Source organism: Camelus ferus, chromosome 13 (assembly GCF_009834535.1).
Source record: "Camelus ferus isolate YT-003-E chromosome 13, BCGSAC_Cfer_1.0, whole genome shotgun sequence".
Classification (NCBI taxonomy): Eukaryota; Metazoa; Chordata; class Mammalia; order Artiodactyla; family Camelidae; genus Camelus; species Camelus ferus.
This window is the reverse complement of record NC_045708.1, coordinates 56,233,487-56,257,652: the sequence shown is the minus strand read 5'-3', so window position 1 is coordinate 56,257,652 and position 24,166 is coordinate 56,233,487. Positions and strand designations below refer to the sequence as shown.

Below are 24,166 nucleotides of genomic sequence, written 5' to 3'. Positions count from 1 at the left end.
CTCTGATTCTGGGGGGGCTGGGCCTGCAGGCGGAGTTCATTAGTCATATTCATATATTTTTTCACTAGGTGGGGGAGCGGGGTGAGGGGGGCGGGTCAGAGTAGACGGCTCAAGGCAGGGCCTGACCACTGTTATTGTATAAGCTAGCATTTGATTAGAATGGTACACTGCTGGGTCTTTTACGTAAACCACTGTGACGTGATTTTTTTAATCAAACCTCAGATTTTGTTGTTTTTTAGTATGTTGGGAGATTAAAGACAAGTTTTGTCACTTAGGGCCCAGGAACAGGAGTGGAGCAGTTAGTATTGGTTCTTGGCACCTTACTCTACCTCTCGTGCTCCAAGCCTTGCACACGTAGGCTAGTAGTCTCATAAAATCAGTGGGAGATGGCCACCCTATAACATTGTGGGGGTTTATTTGGCTTTTCAAAATGATAAGTCTGAAACCCATATGTCCCTAATGAAAAAGCTGAGAAGTTAGGTAATGCTTATCATCCTAGTGAATACAGTCCAGCCTTGCGATTTTTACAGTATGGGAGGGGAAGAGGAATGTCATAAAAAAAAACATTGTGAATCGTCTTTATTTTTAGTGGTAAATTTGACAGTCATACAGGCTAGTAGTTGTACTGGTTATGAGTGGCTTCTGGAACCACAGAGATGTAAATTTGCATTTCAGATCCCCCACTCGCTAGCTTTGTGACTCTAAGTAAAGATTAGACCCTAAGGTTCACATTGCCTCTGGGAACCTCAAGTTTTCATTTTTTTCAGAAGTGAATCAGTTTGTTGTGACCATAGCAAGGGTTCTTGTGAGTGTTAAGTTGGATGATAGATGTGAAGCGTGGCGCTTAGCGCATAGTAAGTATTCAAAACTTGGTTGCTGTTTTAATTATCATCATTATTATCTTTTCCAAGCAAATATGGTTTATGCATGCTTTCCCTGGAATCTGTATCACAGCTCTCACTCTCAGTGATTCATCATGATTGTGAGTCAGAACTCAGACCAAGCGTTGTCATTTCTGCCCATCAGGTCTACAGCGGGAATTCTTTTCAACAGTGTTCATTAATGGGTTGACAAGTCTGATAAAGCACCAAAGAATGGGGTTTTCATAGAAAGTATTAATATTTTTGTTTAACATAGGGATAGGATTATTTGAACCTAAAGCCTTAGGATGCTATCATTGTTCATTATGAAGCTTGCTACCTTTTTTTTTTCCTTCCCCCAAAATAACCATACATTTTCCCTTCCAAATTGAATGGGCTGTGCTAACAGCTATCATGTGGGAGTTTCTGTTGAAGGCCACACGTAATGTGGTTAAAGTGTGGCCGCTGAATTCGAATTGCATCTCTTTTCTATAGTCTACACTGGCTATTCTGCACGTAGTTAAAGGTATTTAATGTATATTAAGTTTCTCACAACTAATGGGCCTTCTGAGGTCTCAGTAGTAACATAAAGTGAAAGTAAACAAAATGCCTCAATTTTGGTGCTGAATTTTGCAAGTCTGCATAGATCATCCATGTAGTACAAGGCATGGATGAAAATGGAAGAGTTAACGGTTTTATTCCCCTACCCCCAAACCTCTTACCTCCAGAATTTTCAAGCAGTTAAAAAAAAATTTTATTGAAGTACTGTTGATTTATAATGTTGTATTATTTTCAGGTGTACAGCAAAGTGATTCAGATACACACACACACACACACACACACACACACACACACACACTTTTTCAGATTCTTTTCCATTATGGTTTATTATAGGCATGCAGGTTTTTAAACTTAAGATTAAGTGCTCATTATCAATAAATTTGGGTATTAAGTATCAGTTCTCCAGCCCAACTAACTGTATATTTTTCTGTGTGTTAAAATGCTGGTTTAAGAACTAGGATTTGTAGGCCAGGGAGAAATGGGTATTGAGCGCCAGAGGGACCAACTCCTACAAATAAAGATTGTTTGCCCTTTGTGCTTTTTCCTAGGCGGACTGTCAGACCCTTACTCAGAGGGCAAGATCTACGGTAAGTCATAGTCTGAGCATTAAGTACTAAGTTAGTCTAAGAATTCTTTATGACAGTCTTTCTATTAAGAATACATGATTCAAAATCTAAGAACTCCTAAATATTTGGTTGGTCAAGACTAATTGCTGATGATTTTTCAAGTCCTTTCAAGTGGCTGATTTCTACCTCCTGAAAGGGTCCTGCCGTTTAGGGTTATCAGAGAATCCCCCAAGAGGAACAGCATCTGGCTGCTGCTGCTTCCTGATCCCAGTTCATCCCATACATGGTGTTTTCTTCCCATTCTTCCATCTCAGCTTATGACTTCGGCAGTATGTCTTACTGAAATCTTTTTCTGATAAAAAGTTTCCACTATCTGGCTTCCTAGATGTTTCATGATACCCTATCTTACCCAGTCCTCTTCGTTTTGTGATACCTGGCTCGTTCCTCAGTCAGCCCCTGAGAGTTGAGTCTTGCTACTCCCAGTGTAGTCTGTAGACCAGCAGCATGGGTATCACCAGGGGAGCTTGCTAGAAATGCAGTCTTAGTCCCTGCTCCAGACTTACTGAGTCAGAATCTGCATCTGCACAAGATCCTCAAGTGAATCGTGCAGATGAAAGTTTGAGCAGAGCTGGCTTCAAGAACTATTCTTCCTTTATGCACTTCCATCGCCCCGAGATAGACAAATAAGTACTTTTCTGCTGTGACTTTCAACGTTACTTGGGTTCTAAATCCTCAACTGAAAAGATTGATCATGTATGTACTTTGCTGCCTCTGTTCTCAGAGCCGCTTTTTTGACTCATATATTTACATTTTACCTATGTAGATTCTATTATTTACTACACTTACTTAGCATTTTATAGTTTTCAAAGTTCCTTCACACAGCTTTTGTTATTTGACCACACAATGATTTTGCAAAGTGAAACACACATGATCCTATAAAGTGGAAACGTAGGTAATAAAATCTTTTGTAGAGGCTGTAAATTTCCCTTTGTGATTTCCTAACCTTAGGGATGAAAAATGTACCAGCATTTTTTTTTCCTACCTTAGAAAAAAGTAGAAATCAAGCCTTTTGGAGCTATCAGAAGTCTGTGAGTTATTCTGGGTAAAAATGTATCATGATTCAAAAATTATGTTTTATTGCTCAGTATGATCAGGGTTATATTTTCATTCATAAACCTTGCCTTCTTAATTAGGATAAAGTAATTAGGCCTAAAATAAACTCTTTATCTTTCTGACAAGAATTTTAAGATAAACGAGTCAATGAGGAGTGAGCCCTCCACTTCTGGTATCATAGCCTAAGGTGAGAGGGACCACTGGCACTGCTTCTCCTTGGAGGGGCAAGAGTCAAAGAAAAGGACAAGGCCCAACATTGGATATTGCCTTGAGCCCCTGTGCAACTTTCCTTCTCCCGGAGAAGGTTTACACGGGGGAGCTCACCACTGCATCATGGCCCGGGAGGAACTATTGGGTTTGCATCCCCTGCAGGTGCGTCTATACTGGGGGAAACACTCCCAGACCCTAAGAGTGCTACACCCTGGAGTTCAGAGTGACTGGGTAAACAGGCATTGCAGGTGGATTAGGTGCCATTTATATCTTTTCTCTTTTGCCCAATCAACATGTACACTTATTCTCAAGAACCTAATGTTAGAGAAAGCTTAACTGTGATTAACAGTGTGGGTGAGCTTGAGAGAGTTGGAATGTTGATGAGGTCAGCTCATAGAAAACGTTCTTCCACAGCCCTCTGTTCCAAAGAAGCTGAGACCCAGAGAAGCCTGCACTTGCTCGCATGTGCTCTGCCTCCTCCGCTCTTACGAGGAAGGAAAGTCTTCATCCTCTCTGAGGCTAGTACCTCCTCAAGGACCTTGCTATGAAATCACCACCCCCCCTCCTGCACCATTCCCATCCACATGCACACATGCCTTAATATTGGCCCCCTGGAATTTTTTAAAAAGCTCCAGTGACTGCCTCCTCATCCTCTTCCAACTCTTTCCCCGTTTCTTGCTTTCTCTCACAGAGAACTCCTCAAAGGAGTTGGCTGTAGGTACTGACTCCACTTTCTTCCCTCCCAGCCTCTCATTAACCCTCAACTACTGGAGTTATCTTTGCACTATTTCATAAAACAGCTTTTTACTCAAATTTCCAAAAACTTCTATTTTGCTTCTCCAATGAAGAATTATTCTTTCTCATCTTACTCTCCTTTAGCAGCATGTAACACATCCAGCCACTCTTCTGTGTTTTTTGAAATACTTTCTCCTTCTGCTTCCATGATAGCGCACTCTCCTGGTTCCTCCTATCTCTCCTTTATCTCCTCCTCCTCCTCCGCCCAGTCTCTAACATTTAGAATCTGAATATTGGAGAGTCCCATGATACATTTTTTTCCTTTCTGTACTCTCCTAGGTGATTTCATCTGGTCTCATAGTTTTAAAGCCCATGAATATGCCATTAACTCCTGCATTTTTATCTCTGACCCTGATTGCTCTATCTTTCTCCAGACTTGTTTGTTCAACTTTCCATCCCACCAAACCTGCTCTTGGCTCCCTCTCTTCCAGTCTCTAAGAAGGACTCTAAATTTACCATCTCCAATGCATCACTTCATTCAAGCCACTGTCCTTCCTCATTTAGATACTTAAAATAACCACCTAACTAGTTTTTAAGCCTTAGCCATTGCTCTACTATGGTCCACTCTCACCAGAATAGTGTAACTGCAAATTATATTCCTGGAGTCACATAGTGAGCTGAACAAATAACCAACTGCTGTGCAAAATTTCAAAGCACAAATACTACGATTTAATATTACCTTTTTCCTTTAAGCATGCTTTATTTAATGTGCTAATTTAGTCAGTTTTAATTTATTTGGTACTAAACGTAGGAATCACAAGACCAAATACAGTTGACACTTAAACAAGGTAGGGATTATGGGCACTTACCTTCTGGCAGTCAAAAATCTGCCTATAATTTATGGTTGGCCCTCCCTATCTACAGTTCCTCTATATCCTCTGTTCCACATCTGTGGATTCAGCCAACCGCAGATCATGAAGTGTTGTAGTATTTACTATTGAAAACAAAAATCTGCAGTAAGTAGACTCTCACAGTTCAAACATGCGCTGTACAGGGGTCAGCTGTATTACATTAGCCTTGTGGACAGTGTGCTATTTTGGATATTGGCAATTTTGACTTTACTCTTTTGACCTCCACATTTTGATTCTGACATTTTGACTCAATTTAAAACTGAGGTTATTTTACTGTTTCTAAATACCAATATTTAAATCAGATTTATATCAACATCAATGAATTTGGGGGAGTAAAGTGTTTTTTGTTTTTTATTTTTTTTGAGAGGAAGGATGATAAATTCTATTGCTTAATTTGATTTCTTATTTTTTTGGATAGCAGTGTTAAATTATTTATGGTTTTGTCCTTATTTATCCTACTAAACTTATTTTAATTGGACTATAACATTTTGTTTCAGTTTTAAAATAAAGATTTGATTAATTACTTATACTTTATCTACATCGAGTTTCATCAACTACAGATGTTTCATTAAGTATTTTTGTGGTCATTATTTCTACTCAATCCAGCTTGTCCATATCAAATATTATAAAATGATATGATTCTTCTATGAATCTTTGGTCAATAAATATTACTCTGAGAACTTTTAGCTAGTGTCAATTCTATTTTCTATTAATTATTTCTCTAAAAGGTTAATTTTTACAGTTTTCAGAGTTACTAACAATATTTGATTCTCCAACCTATTTTTTATTAAAAAAGAAAAAAAATTACTTCACTATATATATATATGTGTGTGTGTGTGTGTGTGTGTATCTTTAGCATTATTAGTTTCATTTTTCAGGATAATTTCTGCCTAGGCTAATTTTACTTGAGTCAAATTGTATTTTTTGTTAAATGTCCTCTGTCAAAATGCCAAGGTTAAAATATTCAGCTATAATTTTAATTGCTCATTTTTTTTCTCAGGCAGGATATCAGAGTTAGCTAGAGCTATAACAATGGAAAATTATTGCTAAAACAGGTTTGACTTCAAATAGAAATTCCAGAAAGCCTAGAGGCATCTTGGGGGGAGCAAATGTAAATTTAAGGGAAAGGGACATATTTCTTCTTCAGGCAAAACATGTAAAGTTGACTTCTGATACCCTGGGAGAGAGCTCTCTCCTTGCCTTGGAGCTTTTATTTCCCCTGGCAATCCAAGCTGGCTTCCTCTCTCTCCGTAACACTGCCTGCCTCTTGGCACAAAATGTTGCAATCAGCTATTCCACATCTAAGTTAACAAGGGCCTTCTGAAGCAGGAACTGATTGAAATATATGATCTTCTTACATTATTAAATAGGACACCCTTTATTTTAGTTTTAGGTAGCTTGGTTTAAGTAACTGAAATGTGTATGTCTCTCATTATTAACTCTTGAAATGGTTTGGACTTTGCCTGCCTGCTCTTCTAAATTATTAAACGTAGATAAAGTTGGATATTCTGTAATGGAGTTTATTTTATTTTCCAATTTTTTTTTTTTAATTTTCTTGAGAATCAGGAAGGCTGAATGTTATGCACAATAGAAAGGTATCTGGGTCTTTGGGGGAGTTGCTGTGACAACAACAACAATAATATTTACCTAGCAGTTACTCTGTGTTGGACACTATTCTAAATGCATTACGTATGCTAATTTACTTAATCTCTCCAACTACTCTGTTTTTGGGGGGGGAAGGTAATTAGATTTGTTTGTTTATTTGTGTATTAATGGAGGTATTGGGGATCGAACCCAGGTCCTCCTGCATGTACCACTGAGCTATACCTTCCTCCCCTACCCAACTACTCTTTGAGGTTGGTTTTATTTTCCCCATTTTATAGGTGAGAAAACTGAGGCATCAAGACGTTAAGTAACTTGTGTAAACAAGCACAGTAAACATCTAACAGAAACTGCATGGAGTTTTCTGCTTTAAAAAGAGTTTGTACCTTTTTTTTAAATTAAAAACAAACTCTTGATTTCCCTGCCTTGAGAAATGGGTTGAGCCTGTAATTTCCCACCAATGGATCCTTGCTGCTCATTAACAGACAGAGTATGAAGTCTGGAGTATTTGATACAAGTGGGTTCAGCCCCTCCACTTTTTTGGTAGCTACCAAAATCCAGGAAAGCGGAAGTGATTTCGCCACATCAGACTGAGACCACAGCCTCCATCCTCTTTCCTAACAGACTTCTTAGTTTAGTTCTTCTCTGTAGCACATGCATGTTACTTCAAAAGCCAGCAAAACTGGTCATGTTACTAAGGAGTGTGTGGAGACAAATAACATTCAGTTGAGATTTATTAAATGCTCGGTTTCTATTACTTAAACACAGGGGAGTTACATTTTCCTTCCCCTTCCGGCTTTTCTCTGTCTCTGGTGGCACTGATTCTTCTGAGGAACCTCCCTCATTCCCATTTGGATCCCACATCCAAGCTTCTCTGCTGGGTGGTACTCAGCATCCTGTCTGAGTTCTGCAGGAAGCCAAGATACACCTGTGAACGTTGCCTGAGTGTTGTGAGTGCAACCTGTACATCATAATCTCTAGCAGGGCTGCTCTGCTTTCTGCCCCAGGAGTTTTATTCCTTCTGTCGCCTCTCTGCAGCCAATGAGATTGACTCTGAAGTTTCCTGGTGGTTCTCCATAGTCCCCGCTTTGGATCAGCGCGGTCAGGGTAGGCTGTATTCTTGGTCTTTGGCAGTTGTAGGCATTTTAGTCATAGCATTTAGTCATCTATCCTATGCCAGATATTTGGGACCTGAAGGGACCTTCAGGATCATCGTCAGTCCTTTCCTTTCATAGGTGAAGAGTTTGAAGTTCGGAGGCTTTAAAGGACATGCCCCAGATGATTAGTGCTGGGCCAGGATCAGACCCAGATCTTTGAATCTGTGTTCTTTCAACGTCATGCTTTTTTGCCCTTATACTTTCAATTTGAGTTTTTTGGTTGTACCAAGAGTTTTATAATATTTGTACATTTCTCCTAAAAGCTGAAAAATGTTAACAAGTGTCCCTAGCTTTTTTAACAAGATACCAAGCATGCCTTATTATGCAAAATAGGTCCAGATCCCAATGTTTCCAGTCAGAGATTCATGATACAAGTTTGCTTATTAACAAAAGTCCCCACCCATTTGTTTCCACTACTTCTGTAGCTTCATATTTGCATTTTATCATAGTTTGGTTTGCTCTTGTAGGGGAGGGTGACAGCAGAGCCCTTTAGCACAAGGGCAGGAGGTAAGGAATACTTATTCTATACAAATTGCATGGGACAGTCACCTTTGGGCATTTATAAGCATACATTCTTGACCATTTTTGTAGCAGGAAACCATGCTTGGGGATATTCTGATCACTGTGCTACATGGGCCTGGGTCAGTTCCAGTAGTTAGACAGAAGAAAGGAGTTATAAAAGAGTGGGAATGTTTTAAGTGAAGTAAATTCCTATAAGCAAATCATAACAGTGATGACCTTCTTTCTAAAACACTTTTTTCAGATGTAGATAGCTATATGTTATAGCTTTGAATACAAAAAGTCCAGAAATTCTCTCTTTCCTCCTAGAACTAAAGGAAAGCCTATAATGTTAGTATGTGAGCTTGACCTTCTTTGCCAGGTTCCCAGGTCTGCCTTATTAACAGCAGAGAGTAGAGCACTGAGGAATATAATTTTTCTATTCATTGAAGGACGCACTTCAGTTAGAACCACCCTTAGTGGAAAAAAAGCTAAACTGCTCAATTTTATTTTTAAATGGAGATAAATAGTATCTTAGCAGCTGAGAGCTTGCTGAAAAAACTGGATTGCTTAAATGGGAACGTGCGACTGGGGTTGAGACTATGAGCTGAAAGTAGTAATATGGCTAAGTAACAGGAAAGCTTCAGCTGGAAACCTGGTAATTGGTTAACCCAGTTCAGCCTTATTCTTCATTCTTCTGGTGAAGTTTTACTTTTCCTTTCTTTACAAACTTAGCTACCTCCTTCAGTTATCAAAAAAGAAAGCTGCTTGTTTTTTATATTAATGAGACAGCAGAACTACATTTCATTGGTAATGTGAAAAAGGATTGAACAAATTCTGATTTCTATTTTAAATAACAATTCTGTGCCAAAGTTTAAAAATCAACCTCTCTTTAGAGACTGATTTAAATTGTTTTCAAAAATGAAATAATAATGTACCTTCCAGATAGAAAGTTCTATCGTGGCAGATCCTTTCTATGAATCAGGGTTAGCATCTCAATTTTAATCACTGAATTGAAAAGAACAAGTAATTATTCCACACTAATTCTTTCTTTTCCTTATTTCAGGAACTCCTAGAAATTGTGATCATCCTTAAAACCAAAATTACAAAAAATAAGATTATTTGAAATATTTCTGATATAATACTTCACAGATCATTTGCTTTATACCAAAGTATGTAAGTTGTAAGAAGAAAAGAATGAAACACTCTTGCTTTCTTTATATGTCTTCCATAAAACCAAAACAATAAGCAAGATGTGTGCCTGAGGGGAAAATTTCCATTGGACTGTAGTTTAGTATTGCTGACAAATTTTAATGCGTGTTTAACTGGTTGGTATACTTGATGTTCCATACATAAACCTCCGTGTTCTAGGGTAGACTGTGGCAGAATGTGGAAACTTTAAACGTAGGGAAAGTTTTCATAGTTGCATATACCTCGAGAAGCAGAATTCCCTTTAACGGTAATAGACATTTCTTGGAATACATTTTCCGGACATTTGATTTTGAGCATTCAAAATACCAATTTGTCCTGAATTTGTAGGTATTTTGTGTGTGTGTGTGTGCATTAGTGCATGTGTTCATGTATGTGAAAGAGAGAGCGAAAGCCGAAGTCATTTTTGTTAGGATATCAAGGTGTCCACTTAAAGTAGATTTTATAAACGCATCTCCAGAAAATTGAGTTGATGTCACCTAAGTCAGAGCTCATTAGTGAAGGAGTGTAAAGCAAACTAACAAACTGACTTCCCTGATGCGAAACTGTTAGCTGATTCATTCTCTTTTTTTTTTTTTTATGGGGGATTAGTTAATTTTAGCTGTGTGTGTGTGTGTGTGTGTGTTTTAAACAGAGGTACTGGGAATTGAGCCCAGAACCTTGTACATGCTAGGCATGCACTCTGCCACTGAACTATACCCTCCCCCAATAAATTTTTTATTTTAGAGCAGTTTATTTTATTTTAGGGAGGGTAATAAGGTTTATTTACCTATTTATTTTTAACAGAGGTGCTGGGGATTGAACCCAAGACCTCATGTATGCTAAGCATGCGCTCTACCACTGAGCTATACCCCCTCCTCTGCTGATTCATTTTTTACTGAGAATAACTTTAACCCAGAGGCTATGCTCCAGGAAGGAGATAACAGGCTGATGATCTCAGAAGAATGGACAGACCCCCTGGAGTTCCTCCTGAAGATTCATTGAGGGTAAGAGGAATGTAGCATCCTGTAAAACACCCTGATTGTTATCACCTTTTCTGTTCCATCCAGTTTTTCGATAAAACCTCAAGACCTCAACCCCAAGAGGGGCCCACAGTCTTTAAGGCACTAGCCTGCTGTGTCTCCTTTGCCAGGCAAAGCAATAAAGCTGCTCTTTTCTTTGCTCCCAAACTCTGCCTCAGGGTACAAAGGCCAATTTTTCGGTGACATTAAGATCTACAGAACAAAAGATTTCTCAAGTCAGTGATTGTGATGAGAACCTTGTCCTGATGGGTCAGATGGTCTTGTTAATTGTGGTACTTAGCAGGGGGCCTTTTTTTTCTTTTTTACCCCCCTTGATTAGTTACTCTGTCAAATAATTCTGGTTAAAGCAACATGTCTTGATAATGTTGACATTTTATTCCAATATACCTGAATAAATATTGACAGAAAATTGTTAGTTATTAGTTAATCTTTTATAAACCTAGGTAAGTGCTGTTTTGCAAAAATACAAACCAATGTATTCCTTATGCATAGGAAACATGATGGAAATGCAATACAAAAAATGGCTTTTCACATAATGAACATATTAAACTGAGTCTTAAATATATAAATGTATGCATTAGCATAACAGTCACTAATGATCATTCAAACATAACCTGTGTGGTATGCGTGCTTATCAAGCTTCTGTGATTAAGTTTCCCCTCTGCTTCATATATTCACTGCATCTTGATTTACATCATTTCAAGCTTTTTTTTTTTCCTGAAGAATGTGCTAGAAAACCTTGACTGCTCAAACTCATTGTTTTCTGTTCTATTTTTCTCTTTGTATGTTTACTAAGTACTTACATTATGAATCAGGTACAGTTTCTAGTATGAAATAAAGTAGCTCATAGAGTAAAAAGCTTTCCTGAGATATAGTACAGAATTATGTGTGTGTGTATGTGAGTGTGTGTGTATGAATGTTTAGGAAGCACAGAGCTAGAAACAGATTAGTGCAAAAGCCGTATGAAATTTTAAAGGCAAGTTATTTTCCAAAATTCCTGAAGTTCTGAAATAGATTTTCTGGAAGCAATGTGTGACAGACATTACTTACTGAATTATAGTTGTTAGTTTTTCTAATGAGATTTGAGAACAAATTAGAAAGATAAAACTAGCTAATCTGAGCGAGTCTTTAACTTAAGCTAGCTATAACTGTATTTACCCATTCTCCTCCTGTGTGATTCATTATTTGCTTGACACACTGAATTTCTCCATCCCTCGTTTTCCTTCCTTTACCCACTGGACCCAGCCTTTCACCCAAGTCTAGCTCAAATACCACCTCCTTAATCTGAAGGCTTTCCTGGTTTCTTCAGCTAAATGTGAACCACCCTTCCCTCACTCCCGAGGCCCTTGTAGTCCCCTTCGAGCACTCTTTGAGTCCTTTCTGTGTTACAGTATTGGTGCATTCCTACCAATACACTGCACCTACCTTCACCAGAGGATTTGTTTTGTATTCATCTTTGTGTCCTGTCACTGTGTAAGTCCTCAGTGAAATAAAATCAATTCTGTTCAATACTCAGAGAAAACTGTTCAGAGGTCGAAATCAACGTAAAGGGAAGTTTTTGGTCAGGACACACTGTATTTTAAGGGCTGTCTGTCAGTGAGCATCCCAGGTCCTGAGCCTCTAAGATCAAGAGGTCTTGGAGATGAGATGAGTGAAGGCACTTTTGGTCATTTTGGAGGCTGGAAAGTCATCCGAAGCTAAAGGCAAGAGAGGAAGATGTAAAGGTGATCCTTTCCTCTCTCTAAATTTTTTACTGATAAGCTAAAGGAAACAGAGTGGGTGGCTAGGGTGTGGGGTTAAAATTGAGCTGGGTTTTTAGGAAATGAGTTTAGAAGGAGAAGGGAAAATTTGTATTGAGGACCTGTGATGTGTCAGACATTTTACATTTTACCTATGATATTTAATGTGAAACTTTAATAATTATAATCATAATACTTTCTCATGTTCATGGATATAATCTCATGCTTCTTATAAATGACTTCACATCATGATCTCATATGATTTTCCAAGCTGTGACATGAGTAGTGTATGGATGATACACTTCCTCTCATAGAAACTAAGACATAAAACAGCAAACTGATTTGTTCAAAGTTACATATTGAGTCAAAGACATAGGCCTTAAGTATAAACTGGTTCCTGTTTAACTCTCTTTCTATTACATCTTTATACGTTATAAACCCAATAATGTCACTTTATAATTGTTTTATACAATAGTCTTTTAAATCAAAAGTTGAGATTTTTATTTCTGCATGTACATCAACACTGGTTTTATTTTGTTGTAAAACTTTCATGAATTAGAATGTGTGTGGGTAATTTTTTTATTTTTCAACACAGAGAATACCATAGTTGAAAAATTTTGGGTAAATATGTGATACTGAATAGAAGCACATCTTACCTCTCATTGGTGACTCATTTGCTGACAGAGGGGAAAACAGCCATTAAGAAGTATATGTAAACTTCAGAGGTGAGAAATATTTCTCATCTGAATTTAATGCTGGCCTAAGTGGAAGACAGTAGTGGACTCTCCTTGGATTGGTGGTGTCTTGGCATAGAAGTGATGTCCAGTATTCCTTTTTAACTGAGAGCATGGGGCTGTCTAGTAGACCTGAGTTAAAAATAAATGTCTTTGATATTCTGATGAGTTCCTGGAAGAATGAGAAGACCTAGGAGGTTTTAGTTAAGAGTTCAAGTGTGGGTTTGACCACTGGCTGATCACTGGGTTGTGTAAGCTCTTCTGGCTACTTTAATTCAGGTATCCCATTGGTCTGGAAGCCTTGGGAATGTTGGGGTTGGGCTGTGACCTGAGTTACCTGCAGAATGCCTGAAGCACCCGCCTGTGCATAGCTGTGTGACCTCTGCGTGAAGCCACTATGAAGGATGCCATCTCTGTCCTCTAGGAGCCTTTTCCTGTGGCTCTGGGATGATCAGGGAAATTGGTGGCTGAAGTAATAGACAACTGCAGTGATTCTACAGGTTGAATCCATATGTGTTCTTTAGAAGTAGAAACTTTGCTCTAAAATACTCTACTTATTTTTTTTAACATTTTTTATTGAGTTATAGTCATTTTACAATGTTGTGTCAAATTCCAGTGTAGAGCACAATTTTTCAGTTATACATGAACATGCATATATTCATAGTCACATTTTTTTTCTCTGTGAGCTACCACAAGATCTTGTATATATTCCCCTGTGCTATACAGTATAATCTTGTTTATCTATTCTACATATGCCTGTCAGTATCTACAAATTTTGAACTCCCAGTCTATCCCTTCCCACTCCCCCACCTTGGCAACCACAAGTTTGTATTCTATGTCTATGAGTCTGTTTCTGTTTTGTATTTATGTTCATTTATTTTTAGATTCCACATATTAGCAATCTCATATGGTATTTTTCTTTCTCTTTCTGGCTTACTTCACTTAGAATGACATTCTCCAGGAGCATCCATGTTGCTGCAAATGGCATTATATTGTTGGTTTTTATGGCTGAATAGTATTCCATTGTATAAATATACCACATCTTCTTTATCCAGTCATCTGTTGATGGACATTTAGGCCGTTTCCATGTCTTGGCTATTGTAAATAGTGCTGCTATGAACATTGGGGTGCAGGTGTCTTTTTGAAGTAGGGGTCCTTCTGGATACATGCCCAGGAGAGGGATTTCTGGATCATATGGTAAGTCTATTCCTAGTCTTTTGAGGAATCTCCATACTGTTTTCCACAGTGGCTGCACCAAACTGCATTCCCACCAGCAGTGTAGGAAGGTTCTCTTTTCTCCACAGCATCTCCAGCATAAAATACTCTACTTATTTTAAAAAATAATAGTGGGAGGAAAGGTAATTGTTAATTTACAAGCCTTTGGGGTGAATAAAATATGAAAGAAGAATCCTTAGAAAAGTGTGGCAAATCTTACCCCATCTTATTTCTTCTTCATGAACCTAAGGCTGGAGGTGGGCCCATTCTTGGCTGCCTCACCAGTGAGATTGGCAGAAATATTGCTGAAATAACCCGAATGACTAGAAAGTGCTTGAGAAATGTACACATTATTCCTGGCTAGTGACTTCATCTTCGCTGTCTCCTCTGCAGAAAGCAAGTTTGAAATCTGGTGGGCAGTCAGGCTTTTAAAATGTGATAGCAGAGCACTTCTTCAGTAAGTCGATTTTATGATGCGTTCCGGCCAATAGTTGCATAAACAGCATTATGAGAACCCTAACTGGCATCAGTCTATGTTGGAGAGTGAATAAAAAGTACCAGCAAAAATGAACTTTGAAAAGACAGCTTTAGCGGACATTTCATTATTTGTTCATAACAAATATTTAATCAGCAGCTACTATGACTCAGAACCACTGTTCCAAGTGGTGGACAAAACAAAGCCCCTACCCTCTTTGAGCTTAAATTCTAGTAAAGAAGACAGACAATAAATAAGACAGCTGTATGATGACTATGGGACGTCTTGTTTAGAAAAAGCTGAATTTTATTTTCTTTCATGTTCGAGAGTATAGGTGTGTTTGTGTGGAAGTTTCTGAGAAAGAGAGAGAACATACGTTCATCTGTATGAATCTCACAAACATAATATAAGGGAAAGAGACAACCCCCCTCACATCCCATTTATGTGAAGCCAAAAATGACCTAAACTAAATTATATTATTTAGGAATATATAAGAGATGATAAACTACAGGAAAAACAAGGAAATGATTATCACAAAACTAAGGACAGCGATTCCCTCTGGCAAGAAGGTAACCGCTCAGTATCTTATTGTATGACTACCATAATTAATTTATCTTCTCTACTTTTGATGGACTTTGAGCTGTTTTAAAGTTTTGGCTATTACAAACGGTGCTGCTATGCACATTATTGTACATGTATTTTTTATACACATAGGCAGTACTTTGGGATATGTATTTAGGAGTGAAATTGCTTGGTCATAGGGTCAAATCATGCCACACTTCCCCAAAGCGGTTCTACCGGTCTTCACTCTGACTAGCAGTGTATGAGATCCTGCTGCTCCACATCTTGGTCAACATCACATTATCAAGATTTTCACCTTTTGCAAGTGTTTGGTAGTATATAGTTATTTCTTTTTGTGGTTTTCACTTACATCTGCCTAATTATTAATGAGATGGAATACTACTTTATTATTTATCGACCATTTGTATTTCCTCCTCTAAGGTTCCTGTACAAGTCCTTCGCTCACTTTCCCATTAAGTTGCTAACCCTTTTCTCTTTGATCTGTAAGAGTTCTTTATATATACTTTGGGTATTAGTAATTCAGTGTCATAGGTGTTGTTAGTATCCTCTGTGAGTGTCTTGTCCATTTTTCTAGTGAGTCTTGATAAACAGAATTTCTTATTTTTGTTGTAGTTAAATTTATCATTTATTTCCTTTGTGACTAGTGCTTTTTGGACTATTGCTTAATAAATCCTTTCTCTAAGACTTTATAATTTTCTTTCACTTTAAATCTTTCTATCTGGAATTGATTTTTTGTGTCTGATGTGAGGTAGGGGGTCTAAGTTTATTATTATTTTTTCTTTATGGATATCCATTGTCCTATCACCATTTATTGAGAAAAATGTACACTTACAGGGTTTTTTGTATCTGTTTTTATCATAGTATTTGATAAAATATTGAGAAAGTATGTTAAAATCTACTATGATTATAGATTTATCTATTTTTTTTCCTGTAGGTCTATACATGTACATTTAAAATTTAATTGCATGTAATTAAAACTTTTACATCTTCCTGGTTAATTGGTCCTTTTATCATTCTGTAGTGACCTTCTTTATTGGAAGTAATGCTTTTTACTTTAATTTCTGTTCTCAGAGATTATGTACAAACCCTTTTTAAAAAATTATTATTTACATGCTATATATTTTTCCATCCTTTTGCCTCAACCTTTTTCTATCGCTATTTTTTGGAGATATATATATATATATAGCATATAGTTGGATTTTTTTAATCCAGTGTGACAATTTTTGTTTTTCACAGGCACATTTAGTCCATTTATATTTAATGTACTTGTTAATATATTTGAGTTTATGTATGTCTTAATCTGTTATAACAAAGTGCCATAGACTGGGTGGCTTAAACAGCAGATACTTATTTCTCACAGTTCTGGTGGCTGGGAAGTTCAGGATCAAGGCACCAGCTGATTTCGTTCCTGGTGAGCCATCTCTTTCTGGCTAGAATATGGCTGCCTTCTCACTGTGTCCTCACATCTGGCTCTGGTCTCTCTTCCTCTTCTAAGGACCCTTACTCCATTGTGGGGGTCCCACCCTCATGACCTCATCTAAATCTATCTATCTCCCAAAGACGCTTCCTCCAAATACCATCACAGGGGGTGTTGGGACTTCAACATGTGAAATTTGGGAGCGCACAAACATTCAGTCCAACAATATACATCACCTTACGTAGGTATTCCCCACTTTTCAAAACTTTACTTCACATCACTTTGCTTTTATGAAAGACCTACATTAGTACCTGTTTTCGCTCACCGATAGAAACCTGAGGAGGACTTTAGCTTTTACTGAAAGGGTGAAAAGTGAAAATAGTTTTGTAGCACAGCCGTTGTAGAGGCACCTCCAAGCGCCTTCCCCGAGAATTACATTCAGCATCTCAGAGTCCAGCCGCCATAGCACTGACCTGTGCCTGTGAGCACCTGTGCTTTGTCTCAGTTTCCTTGGTGCACCTGTCAGCAAGACATGTCCTAAGGCACTTGCTTCTTTGCTTTATGCCATTTTGGCTTACGAAAGGTTTCATAGAAATGCTCTGCTTTTGAATAGCAGGGAAACCTGTATTGTGCTTTCTCATTGTCCCAGCTGTTCTATATTTATTTCTCTTCTCTTTCTTATCTGATTTTCGATTGGCTGATTTTTCGTATTCCATTTTCCTCCCTACACTATTTTCAAAGTAATAAATACTGATTCTGCTTTTTTAAAATTGCAACATACACACTCATTAAAGTTTAAAGTTCATTAATATTTTACCCTCTGTTTACACAATACAAGAAGCCTGCAATACTTCAACTCTTGGATTACATTCTATTATTGTCATAATTTTCTCTTGTTTTATTTAACCCCACAGACTTTATTATTATCACTTTCTATAGCCTCTGATTGTTCTCCTCCTCCTTTCTTAAGTCTTCACTCTCCATTTCTTTCCTCAAAGACCTTCCACCTGGCTCACTTTTTCTTCTCTCAGAAACACATCCTTACTGTATTTTAGTGAGATGCTGCTGGTGGCAAACTTTTTCTTTCTTTTCTTTTTTTTTTTTTTTCTCCCATACATGTCTCTATTTCATCTTTTTTGGGGAACATGTTTTCTCCAGATATGATGACACTGGATATCACTAGATGCACAATTCTATGTTAGCAATTACTTTCTTTCACTGCCCCTCTCCCTCATCTCTGTTCTCTCTTTCTGGAAATCTCATTTGACATATATGAAAACTTCTCACTCTATTCTCAGTGTATCAACTATTGTTTAATATTTTTTATTCTTAGTTTTGTTGTGCTATGTTCTGAATAATTTATTTAGACTTGCTTTCTAGTTTGCCAGTTGCCTCTTCAGCTGTGTCTAACCTGATGTGAAACTTATTCACTAAGTTTTATATTTATTTATTGTGCTTTTCACTTCTAAATTCAATTTGATTCATTTTCAGATCTGCTGGATAATTTTGTATAGTTCTTCACATTTATTTTCAAGTTTGTCTTTTATTTATGAAAACCAGTTAGCATAGTTGTTTTATAATCTGGGACCAATAATTTAAGTGTCTGAAGACTTTTATGGGTCATTTTTGTTGTCTGTTGATTATCTAATTTTTTTGTGGTGTCTTGTTTCCTTATATAATTTGTTTCATAATTATGAGGTGCATATTTTCATTATTTTTTCATTATTTCTGAGAATTCTTAGAATAAAGATGAATTCTAACAGAAGTCTACTGTTGTCTATCTGTCTGTCAGCTTCCTAGGAACACATGCAGATTAAATTCACTTTAGATACATTCACATACACTGCAAACTCAAATGAGAGTGTTGCCCCCCATCTTTCTGCTCAGTGTCAATATAATTTTCTTGAGGGTGAGATGGGTCTCATTGTGAGAGGACAGCCCTTTGAAGTTCCCACTTATGGGAGGGGCAGTTTCCTACTTGACTTGTCATCATGAGCAGTCTCTGGGCTGGGTCTCCTGTCCCCTTTGCTCCCTGAGTTTGCTAAGTTGGTAAAATTCTTTGGGGCTATCATGGCTTTAACGTATCTTTCTCTCTCTGGGTTCCCGCTCTCACGTAGATTTTGGTCAGGTATTTCTTCATTGTTCTGTCAGTTTTCCAGTGCTTTTAAGATGTTCTTTAAGCTGTACACCCAGAATTTTAAGTTGTTTTTGTTGAAAGAGAGAAAAAGAGTTGAACCTCTCATACTTCTGGAATTGGAGCTAACAGGTAGACTTTTCCTTACAGATTTATCTTCACAGTTTTGTGTTGCTTCCATCATGGGAGATTTTTTAGGCAAATCCTTGTCTTGAGTGCTATATTTCCCTTCCCTAGTTTCTCACTCTCTTATCCAAATGTGTGCAGAATGTTAAAGAAATAAGCCCCCAAGTGTTCTTTTGACATTGAACTCACAATATGTTCAGTCTCTTTGCGAAAATCCATTTTGTGGGGAAGAAAAACTCATGAGCATTTCTACCTCACACATGCTCCACAGAATTTGCAAATACAAAAACTCTGTTTTTATCTTTGACTTGATCCAAGGAGACAGTACTCCTGGAGGGAGTAAGATAAGCCCCCAGGCATCCATTCCAAGTGCTTGTCTTGTTCTGTAACACCCCCCACCCCCAACCCTGAGGGGAGAAGAAAAGAATATACATCTCTCTCTTTTGCTCTCTCTCTAACAGTTCAGAACAGTAACAGTTCAGAGTGGGTCGTGCTGTAGGCTGTGTATCTCTGCTGTCTGCTATTCCCCTGAAGGTCATTGTAAGTGACTAGTTTGACTGGTTAAAGACCACAGTTTACCATAATTTTCCCTCAATTATCCCATAAGTAGAGGCTTCCACATGATACAGATTCTAGTAGTGTACTCCATCTGCAGTTTTTATTTATCAGACCATGATGCCTTGTGGGTAGAGATTATGCACTAAAACATGTTTTCTTCCCTGCATTTCAGATGCAGGGATAGGGGTGTTGCCCCAGTGATTATTATTTTCCATTTTCTTGAGTTGTGGCCAAAGTCATAGTTGATAAGCACTTTAATTTTGTTCTCATCAATAACCTGTGTACGACATGAGGAAGTAGGAGAGACATGTTATCACCAAACTCCTTTATGCACTTGTGATAAATTGACCAATTCTTGCTGTTTTTCTTTAGTGGTGTTTATTCTTAAGTTGAACAGAATGTCTTTTAAACTTTAACTTTAAAGATGCATTTCTCCCTCTTTACAACAGTTAACGTTTGTATTTATATAATGACGAAAACTATCACTTCCCCCAACCTTTGTTCATTTATTGTGCTATCGCCTGACTCTGTAGATGGAAAGACAAGATGAAGTCACTTATTTTTATTTTTCGGATGAGTAAATATGCTCTTCACTTCCTCTCTCTGGTTGTGAAGTTGTTCTTAATTTTTAGGAGGTAGAGGAAGAGGGCCTGGCATGATAGTAAAATGTATAACCTATGAAACTGGAAGATAATAAGCAGTTGCTTCAGTATAATTAGAGCATGTCATAGGTCTTTTTTTTTTTTTTTTTGAATGCCTCATGTTGAGCAATAAAATATAGATACAGCTAGAAAGAAATATTAGAAAACCCAAGCTGATAAACTTCAAACTCAATTCACGTTCTTGTTTGCTTCTAGACTCTTTTAAAATTAATATTGATTCAGAATTTTATTTATTCTGAGAAGGTGTGTGATTATCCAATAATTCATGGCTGTTTCATAGCACAAATTCATGGCTTTGTCACAGTAGTCAAGAAAAATCGTTTTTTTTTCAGAAGTGCATTTCCAGTGCCCCCTCAATGTGCATCTTTCAGCACTGCCTATAGAATCAGTCTGTTAAGCAGCAGCCTGAGTGCTTTATGTATGTTTGCTTTGCCTGCTCCGTGGAAGTGGTGGTTGCTTCTTTTAGGTATTGCTTCTAAGGCTGGCATTCTCACTGAGTGTTAATAATTTGTGTCCATACACTTCAAATGATGATGAAGATTACTTAGAAGCCAACCCTATAATTAGAAAAACCTTTTTTAAAGCAGGAGATTTGACATTTTGGTGTAACACAGGGTGATTTATCATCCATATGTTTGGGAAGTTACTCGACTGGGAGAAAAACAACCGTCATAAGGTCATGCTACCGTGGTATTGTTTGGTTTAGGTTAGTGCGGAAGGAGTCTCATTTGCATTTCCATTAATCTTACCATGTCCAATGTGGGGTCATGTTTCTGCTCAAGATGAGTTTCTGGAATGCACATCATTTTCTGCATGAGGCCTTGCAGTCACGAGGCGATGAAGCATGGTACCATGCCCTTGCTTTCACCCCCATCAAATGTATCCCTCTGCCATGCTTCTGCAGTTGCCTCAGCCTCTCTCATGGCTGCAGCCTTGGCTGGGCACCACCATCTTATGTCTGAAGTATGATAGCAGTCTTCTTGTTGGTTCCTCTGCCTTCACTTTTCTAGTTCCTCTGCATCATGCAGAAGCATAAACACATGAAATGGTGTTACTTTCTCCGAAGACCTGAATTGAGGGGCTTTGTAACTCCTCCTCCAGCTCCCGATGACATGTGTCGTTCCCCTAACTGCTCCCATGTCTCCTCCTCCAACACTGCTCCATCCTGTGGCTCAGCGTGTGCTTTTGTCCCGCTTTCCCAAGGGACACAAAATTCTGTCCTGTAAGCATGCACGACATCCCTCTCCTCCACAGAGGTATTCCACAAGTGTCATACCCAGCTTAGTAATTGAAACCTTTCTAGAATTATTGGTGTCAGTTTTAGCCAACATGACAGCTCAAGTTGGGTTGCTTAGATTCTACACAGATCTACTTTGCTGCTGAGGGTAATTTACATATACTGTACTATTTCCCAGTTAGATGGTCACCATGAAGGCAGAAATTGTTTCCTCTGTTTAAATTTCTTTTTTTTTTTGCCACTATCATTTTATAAGTGACAAAATGGAAGTTCAGAGGGAAAAAAGCAATTCTCTCAAGATCATATAGCATGATGTAGGTGGCAGAGATGAAATTTGATGCCAGGTAATTTGATATCCAATTTTTATTCACCAGTATGAAATACTGCCTCCTTTATTCCTTTGTTTACTCCTACTAATCTTGACATTACAAATTGGATGCTAAGTTAGGGTTAGTAATAGGGAGAGTAATTTTTTACCTCAGTGCATTTCTAGGAGTCTATTAACTTGCTTTTAATCCAAATTGAAATCTTTCTTTTTTAAAATTTTTATTAAGTATAGTCAGTTTACAACATTGCATCAATTTCTGGTATATAGCATTTATATTTCCATCATCCATATACATACATATATTCCTTTTCATTTTCTTTTTCATTATAGGTTACTACAAGATATTGAATATAGTTCCCTGTGCTATACAGTAGAAACTTGTTGTTTATCTGTTTTATACATAGTGGTTAGTATCTGCAAATCTTAAACTCCCAATTTATCCCTTCCCACCCCCAGTAACTATAAGTTTGCAAGTTGAAATCTTTATAAAATGATTAGGTGATGATTGTCAAGATTGATCTCCTATTTGTATTTTCATAACCTAAATTAAAGACATGAGAGTTCAAAATTACATTGACATTCTTTTTAAACTTACTCTGTAAACGTTTATTGAATACCTGTTATGTATATACCAGGCACCAAAGTAGGTAATGCAACAGAGCAATAACCAAGGTACAATTTCTGCCCTAAAGGAGCTATTAATCCAATAGGAGGAATAGTCATGTGTATTAGCTTCCTCTTGCTGCTATAACGACTGACCACAAATGAGATGGCTTAAAAAGCACACAAGTTTATTATCTTATAATTCTGGAGGTCAGAAGTCCAAAATAGGTCTCAGTGGGCTCAAATCAAGGTGTCAGCAGGACTGCATTTTTTCTAGAGGCTCTAGGAGAAATAAATTTTCTTACTTTTTCCAGCTTCTAGAGGTTGCCACATTTTGTGGCTCACCACCCACTTCCATCATCAAAGCCAGCAATGGCTAGTTAAGTTTTCTCACATTGCATCGCTCTGACCTTGTTTCCATTGTCACATCTCCCTCTTCGATTCTTCTTTCTCCCTCTTCCCCATTTAAATAGGACTCTTGTGATTACATTGGGCTCACTTAAGTAATACATAATCTCCACATCTCATGGTTCTCAGCTTAATGAAATCTGCAAAGTCCCTTTTGCCATTTAAGGTAATATATTCAGAAGTGTGAGGGATTAGGGCATGGGCATCTGTCTACCACTGCATGTAAACTAACACCTTGTTGGTACAGTGTGCCAAGGGCAACAATACAAGTAATAGGAGTATGTGTGTCTCAGAGATGGATGGAGTTAGCTACCGTGGGATGGGGTTACATGAAAGTTTTCAACATTGGTCTCCACTTAAGGTGGGCTCCGCCCACTGGCACAGTGGCTGGCAGAATGTCTGGTCCTTGTTCTTCTCCTTGGTGATGAATGGGGAATGTGTAAGGGGAACTGTAAGCTTCCTGTAGCCATGGACAGGGGACCAAAAAGGGAGAGTCATATTATCCAAAGGGCACTATGCAAAATACCTGATTTTGGAGGGGACCCATTGCAGGACAGAACTGCCAGAAGATCAAGTTTGAAGTGAAGGATGGTAGGAGATGAGGCCAGTGAGATAAGCCAGGTTGAGAAAGACCATTTGTGCTGGGCTGAGAAGTCAGGACATCATCCTGTGAGAAATGGCAAAGAACACGGCTCCTTGTCCTTTGTTGAGACCTAGAGGGAAAGGAACCCCATCCTTGGGTGAAATGCCAGGCCCTCATTTATAGGCACAGCATCATAAACATGTTTGAAAATAAAGTAAAACAAGTGTTTATTATTCACAATTCTTCACTGATTCTTGTTGTATATGAAAGCAAGACAATTTTGTATCACACTATTTTTCCATGCTTGTTGGAAGCTGCTTGCTCATAATAGATCTAAGTTTTAGAAATCTTGTTTGTCCCACCTTAGTCCCCTCTTTGCTCTCTAACTCACAGTAGATTCTCTGAAGGAGAACAACTGAAGGAACAAAATTAAATGTGTTAGGTTTTTGCTTTTTATAACTGATTAGTGGTAGTTATATTGTCATCTTCTTTGAGAAAAAGATTGCTTTTAAAGAAAAGAGTCTTTCTAAGCATGACTGGCTGCTTTATCTTGCCATTTGTATTCAACACAGTCATATGTAATCTGTACTCGTGAACCACATTAATTACCTGGACAATTTTCCTTAATTTTCATGAATTAATTCTAGTAAGAAATTACTACGCATTGTACGCATGCAACACAAACTGGTCACTACAATACAAATGTGTAACTTTTTTTAATAAATGTTTTTTAGTGAATCTATTATAATTTTGGTGATCAGAGAGTCATATGAACTTAAGAAGCTTTTAAAATGATTACCTAATTTTAATTATTTTCTTTAAGTGAGAAGTATGCATTGCATTTAATTAGCTAAGCTATATTATAGTGAAGCATTGTAGCTCTTTTCACTTAGCTGGCCCCTCAGTCTATTTATTTCAGAG

The 24,166-nt window shown here is 37.8% G+C and overlaps 1 protein-coding gene and 1 long non-coding RNA gene across 2 annotated transcripts in view; both read left to right on the top strand.

Annotated features, from left to right (window-relative positions):
• SLC44A5 (solute carrier family 44 member 5) overlaps window positions 1-24,166 on the top strand; it is a 312,707-nt gene that overhangs the window by 152,855 nt on the left and 135,686 nt on the right. Inside the window, exon 2 of the mRNA XM_032494583.1 lies at window positions 1,970-2,008. Within this exon, the coding sequence (XP_032350474.1) occupies window positions 1,970-2,008 (39 nt within the window). The remainder of the gene's footprint in view (window positions 1-1,969; window positions 2,009-24,166) is intronic.
• LOC116668091 lies at window positions 3,522-24,143 on the top strand. Its single transcript, XR_004325175.1, has 3 exons — window positions 3,522-3,533; window positions 21,263-21,273; window positions 24,076-24,143. It is a non-coding gene; the product is annotated as an uncharacterized LOC116668091 (long non-coding RNA).